This window comes from Clarias gariepinus, chromosome 13, assembly GCF_024256425.1.
Source record: "Clarias gariepinus isolate MV-2021 ecotype Netherlands chromosome 13, CGAR_prim_01v2, whole genome shotgun sequence".
Lineage (NCBI taxonomy): Eukaryota > Metazoa > Chordata > Actinopteri > Siluriformes > Clariidae > Clarias > Clarias gariepinus.
In genome coordinates, this window is record NC_071112.1 from 4,109,752 (window position 1) to 4,129,191 (window position 19,440).

Below are 19,440 nucleotides of genomic sequence, written 5' to 3' on the forward strand. Positions count from 1 at the left end.
TGTGAATCACTAGTGCTTGGATACCATCAAGGTAGAAAGTTTTCTTAGTATGCCAAAGTCATAATTGGACTGCCTGCTAAATTCGCTTCTGAAACGCTGGCCTCCCAGGAACTCCTTAATGCCCCAAACATGTGTAAATGGCTTGGAGCGAGCTCAGGACTGTGCAGGGGATGTGGCAATAACTCTTAACCAAGTTCCTGTAATGTAGACAAACTCCCCGAGTTTGCCTTGTTTAAATGTGTTACCGCGGCTAAAGATCTCATCACCGTACTGTGCTTGAAGTCTTCTGTAAATGGCTTTAATGCCTTCATTCACGATAAATGTCATGACAAGTCCCGGTTTGACTCGAACGCCCATTGTAGCATAGTGTCTTCGGAAAAGCAATTATTTTATTTGTTTATTTATTGTGTCATACAATAATGACATTACAATTTAAAAATAGTATTCACACAATAATATATACAGTGCATTGCTGATGTATTTTCTGAAACTGACTGTTACAACTTTTACAAAATTAGGAATGTCTATTAGTTTGTCTGTTCAGTCAGCGATTAGTATAGACTAGGTAGTCACTCAGAGCTTGTAAGCAGTAAAAAGAACATTTAAAAAACTTGCATTAATAAAAAATAAACTGATAAACATTATCTTTAGAATTGCAGCTCAAGCCCATGATAAGGCTTGGGATAAGCTCACAGTAACTAAAGTACAAAGAATACACCACATACAGGGTGTGGCTCGGTACAATGGTTTATCTCATCATGGTTAACACTTGTTATTGTTGCAATGCCATAAAGTCTTTATAAGTTTTGTAAGATTAGAGTTAAGTGGTTTTCAGTCTTCATAAGCAATAATAAAGTTATTTTTATTAATAAATTCTTTTGTATATTTTGAATTTTTATTAAATTATTTTATAAGTGGCATACCTTGTAGGCTTTTATGTGTGAGAATAGTGTGTTCACATGTAGAAATTTCAGATTTTTAGAAAAATAAGAATTAATTAAATTTATGAATTTAAACCTTCTAATTAAATTTTTTATGTTTTGGACTTTTTTGGAAGTTTTTTTTTTTTTTTTTTTTTTTTTTTAATAGTTAGTTACTCCATCACTACATGACAGCTGAAGTAACTTTTTTATTTTATTTAAGAAAGTTGAAAAACAGCTGTTTAGCAAGTTTTATGACAGTATGTGATTAAATAATCTTAGTTTATTTACCGTGGAAACCTTTGATCCAACCATTTTAACATAAGATCATTAATGCTTTGGTGATTATCCCATCTCTACTCATTTTCCAAAAAATTCCTTCACTCATGCCTCAAGTGTCTGCTTCTGTGATGTATGATATACCTCGGGGTTGTATTATATACATACAAAGAATAATTGACAAGGGTGTATTGAACAGGATAAATCATAAGGCATGCACTTAATATATGCTGTTGTAGATAGTAATGAGGCCTGTAAGGGTTAAAAGAGTCCAGATGACTTGCAGATGGTTTGCAGAAGACAGAGCTTTGGGTCTGGTATATATGTAAGGATGCTCCTATGAAAAAAAAATGCAGATAAATGGGAACATAATAATACAGTAGAAGTTTTGGGGTGAAAATTAAAAAGCACTCTTACTGTTTGTTACCCTACCTCTAATGGACAGATGAGTTTCACTGATTCCGAGAAGGTCTCGATTAAATCCTTCTTATCTGGAGGTTGAAACTGTGAGAAATAAAGAGTGCAGATCAACCGCACTGTTTAAGAAAAATAATCAACAATAGGATGGTGCACTGGACAAGACTCAAGGCCCCAATCCAATCCAAGGCTCCATTAAGGCTAATTTAGATATTAATTTAAAAATACATATTGTACAATTTATTCATTTATAGTTACATTGAACATTTGGAAACATCTTTTTTAAAAATGTGTTCCTGTTATCACTAGCAGCTATAAACAGTCAGTTCTTTACCAGGATTCATTTTTCTCCTGTAATGTTACAGAGAAGCAGGAAAACTGGAACTGGAGACTCCTTACACACATGCTCAATAAACATTTCATACCAGAGGAGTCACTATGGCAACAACTGGACAATCTTTATTTCAAACAACAGCACATTTAACAAAAATGAGGTAGTTTGCAGGCTTTGATTTTTAACACATCTCTGGGAATGAGCTTGTTACTATAGAAACAAGACTGAACCATTAAGTGCGTTAATATTAACCTGCAATTTGAATGAATAACTGAGAGATATTCTCAGAGCGGCTTCTTTATGACATTACTCAGTAGCTTCTGATCTGTTTCGTGCTGTGGTGTAAAAGTAGTTAATATAGAGTAGAACTTTACCATGTTGTTCCAGAGGCCTTTGGCCAGCTCCTCGTGACCCTTTATGGTGAAATGGAAGCAGTCTGGAGTGAAATAACTAAAATCAATGTTGCCATCCTGCAAGAAACCATCGGAAAACACATGGAAAGACTGGTCAGTGATAACATTAAAACTATTAACATCAAAACTACTTAGGTTGTGGGTTCCCCCTTGTGCCACTAGGGTGACTCATATTTACAGAGTCTACTATTTTTTTTACAATCATTTTAAAACCACATTTCATTACACAAATTGATTAAACACACTATTTCCTATGCAATTGAACTTTTGTGGGGTCTAAAAACAATTCAAAGCAAGCATGCCTTGAATTTGTGTGCGTTAAAATATTATTTATTTATTTATCTATCTACAGTGATGTGAAAAACTATTTGCCCCCTTCCTGATTTCTTATTCTTGTGCATGTTTGATACACTTAAATGTTTCTGCTAATCAAAATCCGTTAACTATTAGTCAAAGATAACATAATTGAACACAAAATGCAGTTTTTAAATGAAGGTTTACGTTATTAAGGGAGAAAAAAACCCTCCAAATCTACATGGCCCTGTGTGAAAAAGTGATTGCCCCCCTTGTTAAAAAATAACTTAACTGTGGTTTATCACACCTGAGTTCAATTTCTGTAGTCACCCCCAGGCCTGATTACTGCCACACCTGTTTCAATCAAAAAATCACTTAAATAGGAGTTATCGCAAACGCTTGATTGCAGTTATTGCTGCTAAGGGTGGCCCAACCAGTTATTAGGTTGAGGGGGCAATTACTTTTTCACACAGGGCCATGTAGGTTTGGATTTTTTTTCTCCCTAAATAATAAAAACCATCATTTAAAAACTGCATTTTGTGTTTACGTGTGTTATCTTTGACTAATAGTTAAATGTGTTTGATGATCAGAAACATTTTGTGTGACAAACATGCAAAAGAATAAGAAACCAGGAAGGGGGCAAATAGTTTTTCACAACACTGTATATATTAACCAACTGAGTCACATCTTTACCAGCAGTGGCCCACATCCGTGTTTTATCTGGGTTGCATTGTGGGCTGTATTGCACTTTTACGTTCTTATGCCTTTCTATTTTCCCTAGCCATTTGTGCTGCCTTGGCTTTTCTGTGAAATCAGACAGGCCGGGCTGGCTTTCGTCCCCGTGGGCACCGATGAGCCTTGGGTTTTCATGATTCTTGCCACCAGTTCACTGGTATATATGTGTTTATTAATGTTGTTTGTTCCACCTGGCGACGGTTTTAATGTTATGGCTGATCAGTGTACATCACAGTCCAAATTTGCACAATAATGCTAATAAACCACTACATTATGATTACACATACTTTAATTTATTTAATTTAAACTGAAAATATTTTTTTGTCAAAGCTGAAATCTATACCATACAAAAAAAAAAAATCTTTTTTTTGTGTGCCTTAACCTTCATTATCCTCTACAATGTAGAACAATGACGGAAGCAATGACTGAAATATGAAACAATAATATTCTGTCTGCTTCTTGCACTTTTTAAAGCATCTAACAGCTGAGATACCGGGAGTTAATTAATCATTTCTGAGCATGCAAAGTCTAAACCAGCATATGTTCTACAGCAGCGGGAAGTCTCTGTCTTCCTTTCCTGAGATGGTTCAGTTTCATCACAGCATTTGTTGTTTTTTTACAGCCGCACTTGAAGATGCTGTGCATTTGACCTTCATGTCTTCAAGTGATGATGGAAGGACATTTCTCTTTATATAGTTGCATATGTATAAATTCGTAGTTTTTACATCTTTACTAAATAAAAATAAAACCACTGAATTAAAAGATGTGTGTTGACTTGTCCTGTAGATGTAAATATGCAGGTTTTTAAATGTACATACACAATGTTTATTTAAAATGAAATCTGTTGTGATAAATGTCTCAGTTATTGATTATAGCTATGTAGATTTTTAGGTTTTGTTATTATTTTCCAAAGTTCTACTTACAGCTAGTCTGGGTGGCTGGGCGTGACCTGCATACGGCTGCAGAACCACAGCGAAATCCTCTTTAAAATAGCGATCGCTGTCGAGCAACTCCTCCAGTCTCCTCTAACAACCACAACACACACAAACCAGTTGTTAACTCACATGACAGTGTGCTGCATGAAAGGCTCTTTACTCAAACCAGAGGCCTTTAGTGTCCCATTAAAATGCTTTCACTGCTATTTAAAAAACACACTCTCACAGTGGCAAGCTCATGATGTCACACTCCAGAGCCTAGACTTGTGCTTGCAATAAAAACCTAATGGCTTCAGCAGAAAAACACTTAAGGTTGACTTTTGTGTTGATTTAACATCAGAGGATGAATGGCATACTTGATGATGCACACACACACACACACACTTTTATTGTATAAAGTGCTATCTTTGCACATAAATCCACTACCGCTCAGAAATTTGGGATCGCTTTCTAACTTCATGGTCGTTCCTGATTTTTTTTTCTTTCTACACTGTAAAACAGTGCTGACGCTGTTTATTCAAAATACACAATAATCTCCTTTAAACAGTTGATATTGAGATGTATCTGCTACTTCTGCTCTGTAAAACCAAATAAATAAAGTGATCCCAAACTTTTGAATGGAAATGAATAACATAAATCTAATATAATATCACAATCTAATAATATTTCACAATTACAGTACATCATAGTTGCTGTACTGTACATTTTAAAAAAGATTTTTAAGCCTACACTGAAAAAAAAAAATCACATATTAATATACTTATATTAAGGACAGAAATTCCAGTTATGAAAAATATATAAGTTGAAAAAAAAAATTGAAGGTAAATAACGATATTGTTTAGATTAAAATTAAGTGCATTGCAAACTTTTATTGCAGTAAAATAGACATTATATTAATATATAAATCTGGCACAAGGCCAGAGTCATTTAATATTATTATTATTATTATTATTATTATTATTGCCAGTGATAATGTCTTGATATAATATTTAATTACTTTTATGTACAGCTAATTCACTGTATAGCCTTGCATAGTGCAAAAATGTTTGCACTATTTAAATGCATTACTGAATACTGAATTGAATCTTCTGTAAATGTCAATTAGATTGAAACCTTCAATCATGAGAGTTTTTTTAGCTTACAATAGATCAAATATAAGATTATTATATCTACAGTATGTCTAGATATATTACATAACCTGCCAATAGAATTATTATAATTACAAAATATATATAATATATATAAATTACAAACATTGTAATTTTCTAATAAGAAATATTTGGAAATATTGACTAGATCCAAGACACTGTATATAACTATCTATGTCTATAACATTCTGTACATATTGATATGATGTCTGTTTATTTTATTATTGGCTTAAATGTATAAAAAATTTTTTACCATTAATTATTTTTGTTTAACTAAATATATTGGGGAAAACTCTGTCTTAAATGTAAATATTTTTAGGCATGAATCTTATTCTTCGTTGTAACCAGGCTTATTGATTTTAAATTTTTATATACAATATATTCCGAAATATATATTTTTTTTGTATTCAAGATTTCTGAATTGTATAGACACTGTCCCTCAAAATGCAAAATTTTATCCCATGAAAAAATAAAATAACTTTTAATTTTTCACAAAAAAATAAATAAAAAGATGTTATTTTAATAATTGTGGCACGGACTTGACCATTTGATATACCTGGAATTCCACATTTAGTTCAACCAGTTCTGCGAGTTCAGTGGAGTTCTCTTCAGGCCTGACCAAACATGAGCAGAAACTCCTATGGAGTGATAAGGAGAGAACAAAATTTAAAAAGAGTGTAAGAAATAAAATGTGAGAAAAGGTGAGAAAAGATGGAGAAGTGAAATTTTTAACGTGTCTCTGGGAAGAGAGGGGGGGGGGAATACTTTTGGAGCATGCAGCCAAAAGAAGGCTTCTGAACATCTCTTAAAGGCTTCATTGTAAAAATCTGCACCATGTTCACAATCAGTCGAGGAACCTGGCAAAAAATAATATCATAAAAATATTACATTTATAAATGTTTTACATATATGAATTTTAAACATTAACGTTAAAAGTTCTATACACTTCATCCATCTGTCAACAAGCCTTTCAGATTCCCTCATTAAAATAAGTGTTAGTATGAGCTGCACCGCTGCTTTCAGTTCTTCATCAGAAGTAAATCTTTCTCCTCGTAGTTCTGCTTTCAGGAGATCAAGCAGGTGAAACACTGATGGAGCCAGATCAGGACTATAGGGAGGATGCTTGCTTTAACGTTTAAGTGTCTCACTGAAACGAGCACTGTTGATTGTTAGACCTTTTTCCTGATAATGTACCAATACTGGCCCCCTGAGAATCCCAGAAATCTGTCATTATTCAGCTGATGGTCATTTTTTAAAAACTTTTTCTTGATCGGAAATTGAGGATGTTTCCGTTCCATACTCTACCATTTACTCTCAGACTCGAAGTGATGTATCCATGTCCTATTACCACTAATGATTCTCTTTAAGAAACGTTCATCTTTAAATAATGTTAGCAGATATCCAAACACTTTATCCATACTGCGCTGGTAATGACTAAGTCTTTTAAAAAAATAATGGCACCAGGTACACTCTCAGACCACACTGCTCTTCTTTTGTGTAAATCACAAGTGTGGCATCCATTTTTCTCGCACCGCAGTTTCAAATAAACTGATGTAACACGTTCACACCTGGACAGGAGTGACTGGGGAGACAGTAGCCTTGAACGGAAAGCGCTGATAAGACAGTGTGGCGGAAAGAAGTTTTAATAATAACTTAATATAACCTGAGGGATAATTTTTTACTCTTCATCTCTCTCTCTCTCTCTCTCTTTCTCTCTTTGACAAAATCTATTTAAAGTGTAATATCTGTTTATATACACACACAAGCAGACATAACATTACAACCCAAAACATTATGCCCAATATTGTGTAAGTTCTCCTTGTGCCACCAGGGCAGTTTGGTCATGACTCCACATGACCATACAACAAGACCACTCATGGGTGTGCTGTGGTGTCTGGCACCAGGACATTGTCAGTAGGTAGTTTGGGCGCTGTGGGTTGCACTCCGTGGATTGGACTTGTTTTTCCAGTGCATCCCATGGGCGCTTTATCGGATTGGAATCTGGCTTTGGGCTCTTTACCTGCTGGGCCAATATGCATGGCGTGCTGTGGTGCACTGTGTCTTTTGGTGCCCTGCTTTCATGGCTAGCATTGACATTTTTCCGCAGTTTGTGCTGCTTTGGCTTTTCTGTGGGATCAGACCTGCCAGACTGGCCTTCGGTCCCTACGGGCATGAGTGAGCCTTTCCAGGGTTTAGTCCAAACCATCCTATTGAAAGAGCGCCTGATCCACAAACGACTTCAAACCATTAGTAATCAACCTTAACAGTGGCTTAAAAGTGGTACTTTCCTGAATAACTTTTCCACTTTTCTAACTTTTAACTTTTCTTTTGCTCGCAACACAATATTATAAATGTAACTTGAATAAAGCTTGATGAAGCTCGGGTCAAGTAATCACAAACGACAAAAAATGCAACAGGATGTATAGCAGTAAATGGTAAATGTGGATGTCTAAAAAACAGAAAGAAAATACATAAATTATCACCTCATTCTTCATCATGTCCAGGGAGGCTGTGAGGTACTTAATAAAGTTGTCAGCTGAAAACAAATTCTGCAACAAAAAAGAATAAAAAAAAACAACTAAGATATATTGCTTCAAAATTAGTTAAATCCATTCACATGTTTAAGTCAAAATGACTTATTTAAATTATTTGTGTAAAGTATACACAAATAATTTGAATAAATATACATATTCACCTATAAATATGTATTTTGTGCTGTTACATAATTTGTTGACTTATTATATAGATTCGTCTAACATAATTTGCCTTACATGTGAGTTTCCCTACTCTTTGCGCCGATAAATATAGTGACTTTGAGTGTATACACAACTTAATTTACGTTTTAGAAATTCTAAAAATTTAAAACAGCACAATCATTTTGTAACCACAATTGCAAGATAGTTTTGAAAAAAGTTTTTGAGCATACATAATATCTTCGTCCATCAGAAAATATATTAATTATGGTAACAAAAAATCTCTATATTCCCGATATTTTATTCCATTCAGATTTTCCAGTGTCCCACTTCAAGATATATGGGACAGTTGTTTTTGTCTTAAAAATCCAGATTTTATACATTTAAATCATATTCCCTATTAGCCAAAAACTAAGAGCATCTTTTTATGCTTCCAGTGCACAAGATGCTTCTTCCTGTACTGGTAACTCCATGTCATCCCCTACTCGATGATGACGATGACGACGGGGATGATCATGCACAAACATTGATTCTTCTGGAGAATTTAACCAGGAATCTCCACTCTGAAATGTTCTCCACCCCATCTTCTTTCGACCACTATCTCAACATTGTAACCCCACCACGTCTGGCTCCACTGCCAGACTTGGCGGGGTTACAATGTTGGGATAGTGGTTGAAAGAAGATGGGGTGGAGAACATTTCAGAGTTGAGGCTGAAGTGGTGACACTTTAGAGGTCAGGTTTCCTTCAAATTTCTCATTACACTTAATCAGGAAGATTACTGAACCAGCCACCAGAGGGCTAAACCTCCTTCTTATAATTTGACCGAAGGAACCGTTTTTTTATTCAGAGTAAAATAGTAAAAGAGCAAGATGAAAGAAGACAAAAGAGTAAGGAGAGGAAAACTAGACAAAGTGATCAGAAAGCTTTTGATGTCCTCCAGCATTCATATGGGGACAAATAGGAACATTTCCCACAAAAGGAATGGCTTTCATGTTTTGTTCCAAAAAAAGCTGTGTAGAGGATAATGAAATTATACGTGATAGATGATGATGATGATGATGATGATAACAATACCTCCTCAAGAGAGCTTCTTGTTTCCAGACATGAAATTAATTGCTGAAGGTTCTTGTTTTTATGCCTATCCATGACTGGTCCAGTGTGCGTGTGCGTGTGTGTGTTGTTTCTATGTTTGATCTTTTTTAAATTTAACTTCACCAATTGTTTAAGTGATCTGCTTTTTCTTATGTTCTTCTGCAACATACTTTCAGGATTTAATAATGCGTTTGACTGTTCCTAACCCATTTCAATGAATTTTATTTCATCCTTTGCTTGCCATGCTTGATGCTTGATACTCCAGACATTTTTAGACTAGACAGTGTAGTTACTGTTGTTTGACCCAATTATTTAAATTATTTTACGTTACATTATGTAAATAAGGGGATCCTTATCCAGATCCTTATCCAACTTTATTACCCCTGTGACCGTCTAATTTGTATTCAACAGCCTAACCGCTAAACTATACCTGCCCTAATTATCTTTATACAGTACGTATATATATTTGGAGATCACATGTAGATCATCAAAAATTGTGTATTATGCAATATGTAGGGTCAGTGATCATATGTACTGTACATTCTAAATGCAACTTAAAAAGATCAGATAAAATATTGTTGACTTACTTTGTCCTTGCAATGATCACATATGTCATTCATGCCAATTAAAATGGTCACCAGCTTCCAGTCCTCTTTAAAGTTTAACCCCTGAATAAAATAAAGAAAAAAATGAAGATTAAAAAATGTATGAATGCAGACTGCTAAAAATTTTTAAGTACTATAGATTATAACGCATTCATATTACGTATTAGGGTCAAATGGTAGACGGAAATCTTACTGGGTAGGTTTTGAAGGTGTCGATCATGTGCCTGACCTGTTCAGAAAAATTCCTACAAAATGTATGCAATTGAATAGTCAGATAAACAAGTAGAAACATCAGAAAGATAAATGTTTCTGCATGCATATACTTTATATTTGCATGTTCATGGCGAAGAGTCTGACTTTCCGCAGATTAATTATCAGATTAATAGATAGACTGAACATCTTTAACATCTTTTGAAAAGGTGTATGTGTGTGTGAGTTTTTTCTATGTGCGTATATATGTTTCCAAGGTCACACTAATTATGCAATATCACACAGAAGCCCTTGGGCTGTGCCCTAATGCCTGTGACTGCATCAGAGCCATGCTGAAATTGATAGCATGATGTTTCTTAATTAATGTGACCTTGGGTTAAATCACAAATAGCTTTAAATGGAAAGCAAGTGCACTATGTTGGGTGAACGATCCCTTTTTCTACACAGCAAATAGTGCCCTTGATCTGGGGTTAGTCAGGCATTTAGGATTCAACCTTGTGTTACATGCTAGTTAGCTTAATGTTTTTGGATGGTGGGAGCCAACCCAATGAATAATTTAGCTTTTTCTCTCTGATTATTATGGGATGGGACTTTGAAGAGGTTCTAATGCTCTGAGAGTGTCCTTTAGTTTTTTTCTTTTTATACCCACATATTTCAGGAATGTAGGTTGATACTGTAGCAATGGGTTTAATGGGGACAAATGGTCTGACTCCTAACGGGAGCGGCCGAAGGTAGAAGAAGAAGGTTGATAGCAATGTCAGTTTAATTGCGGCACAGTGTAGATGTTTTTGCTTTTGTTTTAACCAGTCTAAGATCTAAAGTTTTCCAGCATGTGATTTTCATTCACAGCTGGTTGTCCAAATAAAGTTTATAAAAAATTGATTCATCACATCAGGACAACTTCTTAAACTGCTCCATGGTCCAATTCTAATGTTTATGTGCCTATAGAACGTTTTTTTTTTTTTTTTTTTTTTTTTTTGGTGGAAATGTGTGCTACAGTGCCGCAGTAGCTCTTCTTTGGGGTCAAACCAAACAGACTAGCCTTTGCTCCCTTGTGAGCATCAATGAACCTTGGATGCCCATGATCCTGTCACCAGTCCAACTATTGTCCTTTCTTGGCATTCTGGGATCACACCACAGGACCTGCCGTTTTTGTAGATGCTCTGACCCAGTTGGCTAGCCATCACTATTTGGGCCCTATCAAGGCCACTCAGATCCTTGCACTTGCTACCTAATATATCCCTTATAAAGAGATAACATGTTATCTTTACTTCACCTTACACTTTAATAAGGTTAAGGTTGGTCAGTGTATACGTTTATTACTAATATTAATAAATCTAATCTAGATATGAGGCTAAATTATCCTGGATAATTAGATACAAGGAAGAACTTTTTTTTTTTTTAACAAATGTGACTAATATTGACCTAAGTCCTAAAAAAAATCTTGATTAAATCCCTGTGTATATATAATAATAATAATAACAATAATAATAATAATAATAATAATAATAATAATAAATAAATAAAGATTCCCTCTCAGACACACAATTTAAATTAATCAAAGTATTAAAATATAAATTCATTTTAAATAATTAAAGCAATTATTTCTGTGGAATTGGAGAGGCATGTAGTGTTTGGACATTGCACTTACACCGTGTTGTGACCCGTGACGGCTAAATTAAAGCCAGTCTCGTTGAGCGCCGAAGGGTGATCGTTTAAGGTCATTATAGGCGCTGGAAAAATCACATCCGGGTTAAAAAGCTTCACAATGTCTGAAAACAAGAGAATAGGGAAAAGAAACCCAGACCTCAAGTGAGAAAGCGTGAGAGAAAAAGAGGAAGAGAAATATCCTCTGACCCTGAGATAACTTATCTTACTTGCGAGAGTGATAACATCACGGTAGGTTCCATGGCCCCCAATACTGCACACAGCAAGATAAAGTTATAATATAAAGCTAATTTGATCAAGACATGTGAGTATATCAAAAACGCAATCATGTATACAGTTACGTCTTATTTTATTAGTATAATTGTTAGGTTATTTAGTCAAACTACACGCTGTAAATTTAGTTAGATGGTAATAGGATCTGTTAATGGCGTTGCATTTAGAAGTTGAATGAGTGAGAGAGAGAGAGAGAGAGAGAGAGAGGGAGGGCAGGAGGTGAAATGGTATCACTTGTTTCTTGGTGATTGCAAAAGCCATGACACTTACACTAAATAAAAATAATATATTTTGGGTAATTTTGTAAAATTTATTCAGTATAAGTCAGAATATATATGGAAAAAAAATTATGTCACAAGGATTTTAATATTGTGAATATATTATAAAGTATTTAATTTACCAGGAGATCAAACAATTAAATTCTATTGTAAAGTAATTAAATGCGGAGACAGGAGTCATTTCTTATTTGCTGATTATATAAAATGGCTATGACATATTTTTTCTAGCCGAAAATGCTCTGACGTAGCACTGTATAATTTAGAATCTGAATTGAATTTTAAAAATCTATTTATGTTTGGAAATTTGATTATTTTATAATTTAACTGTAAGCAGAATTCGGTCTTACTCAAAAATGTAAGTTGCCTGATACACAAATTCAAAATGAAGCATCATAATAAAGATAGATGCATATGCACAATCCTACACACAAATGTAAAAGTCATGCCTATATTGATTCGGTACCTCCATGACACATGACGATATTCGATTGGCACTCCTAAGACTGTAGACGCATTTGCACCAATGGCTGTCTGAAAACAAAGGCAGAACATTTTTTAAAAAGCAAGCCATGTAGTTGTGAGCCACAAGAGTGTGAGATGAGTGTACCTATTCAGTTTATAACAATTAACAATTAACAATTTATACCCATTAAACTGAAACATGCAGTATCATATTTATGTACATTTTTAATACTTCTGGGTACAAACAAGATTAACACGGTCGTTAAGATTTGTATCAAGGCTAATCTTAAATTAAAATTAAGGTGCATATAAGCCGTGGAACAAAATAACTTTGTTCTAGATAAGATACCACCTCAAAATTTAGCTCCGTGGGACTGCAGAAGCTTTATACGAGTCTCAGCTGATCTTTGGAATGCATTTTTGCATGAAACAAGGGAAGCGTTGTGGAATTTGGCCCCAATTACTAACATTGTAATCGCGCTTCAGGTGACAAACTTTCACGGTTGGTGTGCAGAGCGGGAAAATGTATAATAACCGAGACCTTGTGTAATGTACTGTACTTACAGTGTATGCACCTCAACTTTGATTTAAGACAGAATTGAAAACAAAACTATCCCTTTATGTACCTGCTAAGGAACATAAACCTGCTGTCAGAAAAAAAATACCCTGAAATAGATTTTTCTATTCAAATAGAGTGTGAAGAAAAAAAGAGATTACAATCTCCTCACAGGGGAATTTCCTACTATAGTTCTGAAAACCGCAGATAATAGTAACTGCGTCTTCTGTCTTCTACTTAAATGCTTTGTAACTTTCTGTTTTCCACACATTGTTTAGGCATTCTGCTTCTCTTAATGATGTTATTTAGCTATTGCATTACGATTACATTGATTAGTAAATTGTTCAGACTTGGGCATTGGTGGCTCAGTGGTAGGCTTCTCACCTGCCATGCAGACGGCTTGAGTTTGATTCCCAGCCAAAACCAACCACTGGATGCAGGGCATCCTTAGATGCCAGTCTAATTCAGCCTAAATGGAATGGGAGGGTGGCATAAGGAAGGGCATCCTGCACATAACCTGTGCCAATTTGTATGTGAAACAGATTATTTGCTGTGGTGACCCCTTGATGAGTGCAGCTGAAAGAACGACAACTAAATTGTTTAGGTCCATTCCTCTATGGCACATAGCTAACAATAAGAAGCCTGACATTCACTGATCGCATGAGAAAACCATGTTTATGACATAGATTTTTAAGCAGGGTGACTAAAACAGGCTCTATATGCAAGAATATTTTTCAGGCAAACCAGAAAATGGTAATAAGTATCCTAAATAATAATATTTTCACATCCTTTTGGTTTGAAAGTTTTATAATTTTTGTCTGTTTTTCAGCAAAGGCAACACGTGGTAGGTTTTTCCAGACAGACATACAAATTAAATGTAATCATTTTAAATTAACTATTGCCCGGTGATGAATTGGCTCCCTGTCCAGGGTGTGTCTCACATTGTGAACAAAGTTTCCCTCCAGTCATATGCTTGTCTTAGTGCTAAAAGAGTAATCAAAGCACCAAAGATCAAAGATTCTCTACTTACAGTCAGAGAATCTCCCAAAGCGGCGATGACTTTAATGTCAGCTGCTTTCACCTTTTCCACTGCAACAGAAACACACTAGTTAGTTTTCAGAAACAATAATTCACTTGATTGCTCTGTATAATCCTTATAAACTGTAAAATATTTTTACAGATTATAAAATATGAAGTACAAGACAGAGAACATGGTGTAAAAATATATTGGGTTGGATTTATTATACATCTATACTGTTTTAAGTTAAACTGCAAACAGCGAGAGATTAAACAGAAAAGATGGAAAATTAGGTGTTTTATGTTATACCACATTTAGGTTAAATTCTCAAATTCGATTAATTAAAAGGTAATTAATTTCTTATAATAGCAAATCACAGGTTCATACGGTATATCAATTAATTTAAATCTTTTCTTTCTTTTTTGTAGAAACTGCTAATTAAATTTACATAATTCAACTTAATACATCTAAATATATATTTTTTTATTTATTTAGCTTGGCTTAAATTAGCTTTTGGGTCAGGGGCCCCTAAGTAGACAACTATATGTGTATATATTGGCAGCAAAGAGATCAGAATTGTATGGTGTTGGTAATAACCAAAGCATTGGATGGTAAGTGTGTCATGATAGTCATGACATCTCAGATGAGCCTCAGTATGTAAACAGTGTGTGTTGCTTGTTGCTTGTACAGAGATCAGTCTTATCTGATAAAAACCGATAAGCCTGTGGGACTGAGTCATCCTAAAAGAGCTGGAACGCACACTATATGGCCAAAGGTTTGCGGACACCTGACCATCACAGCCATATTGGGCACAGAATTACCCAATCTTTGTATACTAAAGGAAAGCATTGCAATCATCTTTCACTGGAGCTAAGATGCCAAAAAAAATGTGCATAAAGTGTGCATAAAGCCAGGTCTATGTGGTTTTGCCAAGTTTGGAGGGGATGTAAAATAAGGTACAATTCCATGATTCCATGTGAGCTAAGCATAGTGAAATCAGATCCTTAATAGTAAGCTTCAGATAAGATATGGAGATTGGTGAATTATCGGATAAATTGAAAAGAACTATAAGATAGTAGAGTTACAGGGTGGAGTCAACCACTATTGCATGAAAATTCTAGGAAGAGAAGTTTATGGTCCATACTGTACAATGTACATACATTGTATGTAATATACTACTGCTATATTCCTAAGTAAAGCTACAGCTTCTAAACCATATCTCTCAGCTTAGTTGAGGTGTAAATCAACCTAAATCTTGGAGCTGTTCCGTTGTTACCTGACGTCGGTACAGTGGGAGAAGGGCTCATGTCTGGGCACTGGAAGGGTGGATGCTGGAAACCTGACTGCCGAACTTTATTTGGGTACTCCTGCAAGTATGAAATAGTTAAAAACACCCGTAAAACCCCTGCAAAGAGAGTTGTCTGTGTTGCAACAAATTAATCAGTGATTCTTCATTTCAGAAAATATACAAATATTGTTTACACCGATCAGCTATCAGATGTCATTACAATGCAAATCATTATTGTTTAGGTTCCCCTTGTGCCACATGGAAAGCTCCGGCCCCCCTCGGAGCTCTGACCTCCGGGGGTGTGCTGTGGTGTCTAGCGCCAGGATGTTGGCAGCAGATCCTTTGGGTGCTGTAACTTGCGGGGTGGGGTCTCCATGGATCAGAATTGTTTGTCGGCGCATCCCATGGGTGCTCGATCGGATTGGGATCTGAAGAGTTGGTTGGAGACCGGGTTGCCAGTCTTGTGGTCCTTGCCTGCCAGGCTCCATGCATGGCAAGATGTGTTGCCTTTTTAGAGTTTAATGACCAATGATTTTTGCTGCCTTTGGCTTGTGTGTGGGATCAGACTAGACAAGCTAGCCTTTGGTCCCTGTAGTCATAAACAAGCTTTTGGTGCAAATGATCCTGTCACATGTTTACTGATATATAATTTATCATCGGTGTTAATGTGTTAATGTCATGGCTGATTTAAGTATACGTGTACTATAATGTCCTGGTTATTCGTCTGAGCCATGAAGCTTGTAATTCCTGAACACTGAACATAAATAAGTTAATTTTTTTATTGCCATTTGGTTCACATGGTCATTATTTATACACCAACTTGGTTTTTAGTTTGGATTAAACACGCTTATAATGATAAAGGTTATTTCCATTACTATAACAATTCTTTTAAACTTATGAACCCTGTGTGTTTGCTTCAGGAATCCCAGGCATCCCTAGACCTCTTGAACTTCTTGAAGTCTTAAATTATTATTCAGTCATTTCCAGCTCTTTAAACCTTCTTAGGGGCCTTAATAAGGGGCCTCAGTTTCTTAAAAGAATTAGCTCTAAAACAGATGATTAGGTGTAGGGTCACTATTGCATGGGATCACTATTTTTATATGGTTTAAAATAGAGATTATTAATTTTTAAGCATCCTATTTAAAAGCCTGTATGATTTATTCAGTAGCTATGGTTAAAAATAAACGTATGATGTTACAAGAGTAGGGAATGTTAAGCTGGAAATCGCCAAGGGGTCCTGTTCTTCAAATGCCATTATAAAACCCTACAATAGAAAAGCTTCCAGAAAAGCTCCTAAGTAGAACCACTTAGGAAGATTAACCATCTAAAGAACCTGTAATCCTTTTTTTGTTAAGAGTGCAAATCAGAGGAAAGCCACAACAGCAAATTCCCAAAGGATAGACTTTTAAAGAATGCTTGTAATGCTTTTCTAGGTATAGAGGCAGATTTTCTTACTGTAGATGGTGCAAATGTTAATAACTGTCATCTAGCATGCTAACAAGGATCTCTTACCTGATGGAGGCTTTTCTGACTGATGTGCTTTATGCTCTCTTCATAATCCATCCACCAGTTCCCTTTTAGACAAACAAGACTATATTGCAATGCATGTGTACAAGGAAACAACAGCATTAACAAAAAGAAAATTGCCACACAGTGGTTTTATCAAGTGCACCTATTTCCTAATAGGGACACAAATTTAGACTGCAGCCCATCTGACCAGATATTATTTAGGTGATTGACCATTATTAGCACAGCAGCTGTGTATGCTGTACAGCACTGTTACCATTTTTAACCACCTCAATGTCACTGCTTATGCAGGAAACGGACCACCGTGAACAAATTTCCAGTTAACAGCAGGGCTGAGGTGAGAAACTGACACTGATGAAGGCTAGTTGGATGGTTAGTACACACTTGTCCGTGGAAAGAAAAACTCATGCTCCAATCATAAGGGCCAAATCATCCAAACAGAAAAAATCCATTAAAAACCAACGAGAACCAAGATGTCACACAATAGATATCTACAGTATATGCTATCATTATAAAAAACATTTTTTACTCACCACTTACACCGCTCTGAAGGAAATGTATGGTTACAGCAAAGAAAAAAAGCTTCATGATTTCTGATTATCTACAGTATGGCAAATACTTTTCTATAAGGACCCGGTACTAGGTTGTGATTAGAGCGCTCAAGAACTCTCAGGCAAAAGCTGAACTTGTATAAGCTATTATCAGCTACAATTACTTTTTATCTTAAACACCCACCTGAAAGTTGGCATTTGTACAGTATGTCGCAAAGTGCAATAACTTGACAATCATTAATTATTACGTGCATTAGTGTGTGGCAAAATGCAAGTCAATATAACCAGTGTTTTATTAGGGGTAATTTAAGTTCCAAACAGGTCAAAATTAACCTCAGATATTGCACATGGTCAGTAAAAACAAAACAAAACAAAACAAAACAAAGCATGGCTGATCAACCTGTGGAGCATGCTACATGCTGAGGAGAAATGCATGACTTAATAAGACTAATAAAGTAATCTTTGTATTAGTTATGGGCCAGGGGTAGCTCAGTGGTTAAGGCATTGGACTACGGTTCAGAAGATACCAGGTTCAAACCCCACAACCATCAAGTTGCCACTGTTGGGGCCTTGAGCAAGTGCTCAGATGTGTAATGAGATAAAAAATGTAAGTCACTCTGGATAAGAGCGTCTGCCAAATGCCTAAATGTAGGTATAATGTCATTTAAAAAAAAAAATAGAAATTGTTAATTATTAATTTGAATAACATACTTTATAGCAGCTGTTTTATTTTTTTAAACCTTAAAAAAAAAAGAAATAGCCGCTAAAAGTTCTTAAAGTTTACCATATATACCTTTAAATATATTTCAATTATAATATACAAGTCCAGATACTTGAAACCAGTTCTATCAAAAAATCTGCTGATATAGAAAAATAATCAACACCTCCTGATCATTCAGAATCAGGAATTTTGCATTTGTTATGTTGACATGGAAACCTGTCACCCAGGGATGTTTAGACCTAGGGAATCCTCCAGATCAAATGTACAAAAAGTTGTACACATGTTTATGTGAAATATAAGAAAGTTTCATGTATGCACAAAGACACATTGCTGCACCTTAAGTAGTTTTCAGCATTAATTTTCCATCCTTTCAACAGAGATGGCTATATGGGAGAGATTACATGCAGGTCTTGACTACCCCAACTTATTACTGATTTATGAGAAAGGCAAAAAATATTTACCTCTGCTAATGCGTTTCGATAAAATATATAAATAATGCCACGCAGGGGCTTAATAACCAGGGTAGGCCATAAAATCTGACATCCATCAACCATGATTCAAAAATCATGAAACATCCCACAAAAAGCCAACCTGACGGCTCCATTATAACACTCATTTCGAAAACTGCTTCTTCCTGACCGGGTGTGTGAGAGTGAACATGCAGTCACAGAGAAAATACTTTCAGCATGTTCGAGATGAGGTTTATGGGACAACGTATTACACCGAAACCACTAACATAACATTTGCTGGTTGCTGTGTGCGGCGGTGAAATTCATTCATAGCCTTTAGGTGTGGCAAGCTGAGAAAGGTCTGGAAAATTTAGCTAAGTATTAGTAAGGAGGTTAGTATAGGCAACATTTCTGATGTCAGTTTTAATCCATGTACAGTACACAATACACATCTTCTCACTCACTCACTCATCGTCTATACCGCTTTATCCTGCATTCAGTGTCGTGGGGAGCCTGGAGCCTATCCTAAAGCAGGGTACACCCTGGACAGAGTGCCAATCCATCGCAGGGCAC

At 35.5% G+C, this 19,440-nt stretch overlaps 1 protein-coding gene across 1 annotated transcript; it reads right to left on the reverse strand.

The window, feature by feature from the left end:
• Positions 1-1,116: 1,116 nt before the first annotated feature.
• On the reverse strand, positions 1,117-17,830 carry LOC128535489 (phospholipase B1, membrane-associated-like). Its single transcript, XM_053509413.1, has 16 exons — positions 17,680-17,830; positions 17,132-17,193; positions 15,608-15,698; positions 14,344-14,402; positions 12,759-12,826; positions 11,954-11,997; positions 11,728-11,848; positions 10,060-10,111; positions 9,849-9,929; positions 7,959-8,024; positions 6,241-6,332; positions 6,032-6,113; positions 4,316-4,417; positions 2,325-2,420; positions 1,632-1,703; positions 1,117-1,536 (listed from the first exon to the last, which is right to left on the reverse strand). The coding sequence occupies exons 1-16, from the start codon at positions 17,732-17,734 to the stop codon at positions 1,420-1,422; spliced, it is 1,260 nt and encodes a 419-aa protein (XP_053365388.1). The 5' UTR covers positions 17,735-17,830; the 3' UTR covers positions 1,117-1,419.
• Between the last annotated feature and the right edge of the window lie 1,610 nt (positions 17,831-19,440).

Excerpts from the sequence above, each read along its gene's own strand:
- LOC128535489 (XM_053509413.1), bottom strand. The coding sequence starts at position 17,734 with ATGAAGCTTTTTTTCTTTGCTGTAACCATACATTTCCTTCAGAGCGGT. Across the intron at positions 12,827-14,343 it reads CTTTGGGAGATTCTCTGACT|ACAGCCATTGGTGCAAATGC; the intron begins GTAAGTAGAGAA and ends CTTTGTTTTCAG. Across the intron at positions 8,025-9,848 it reads GTGATCATTGCAAGGACAAA|AATTTGTTTTCAGCTGACAA; the intron begins GTAAGTCAACAA and ends TTTTTGTTGCAG.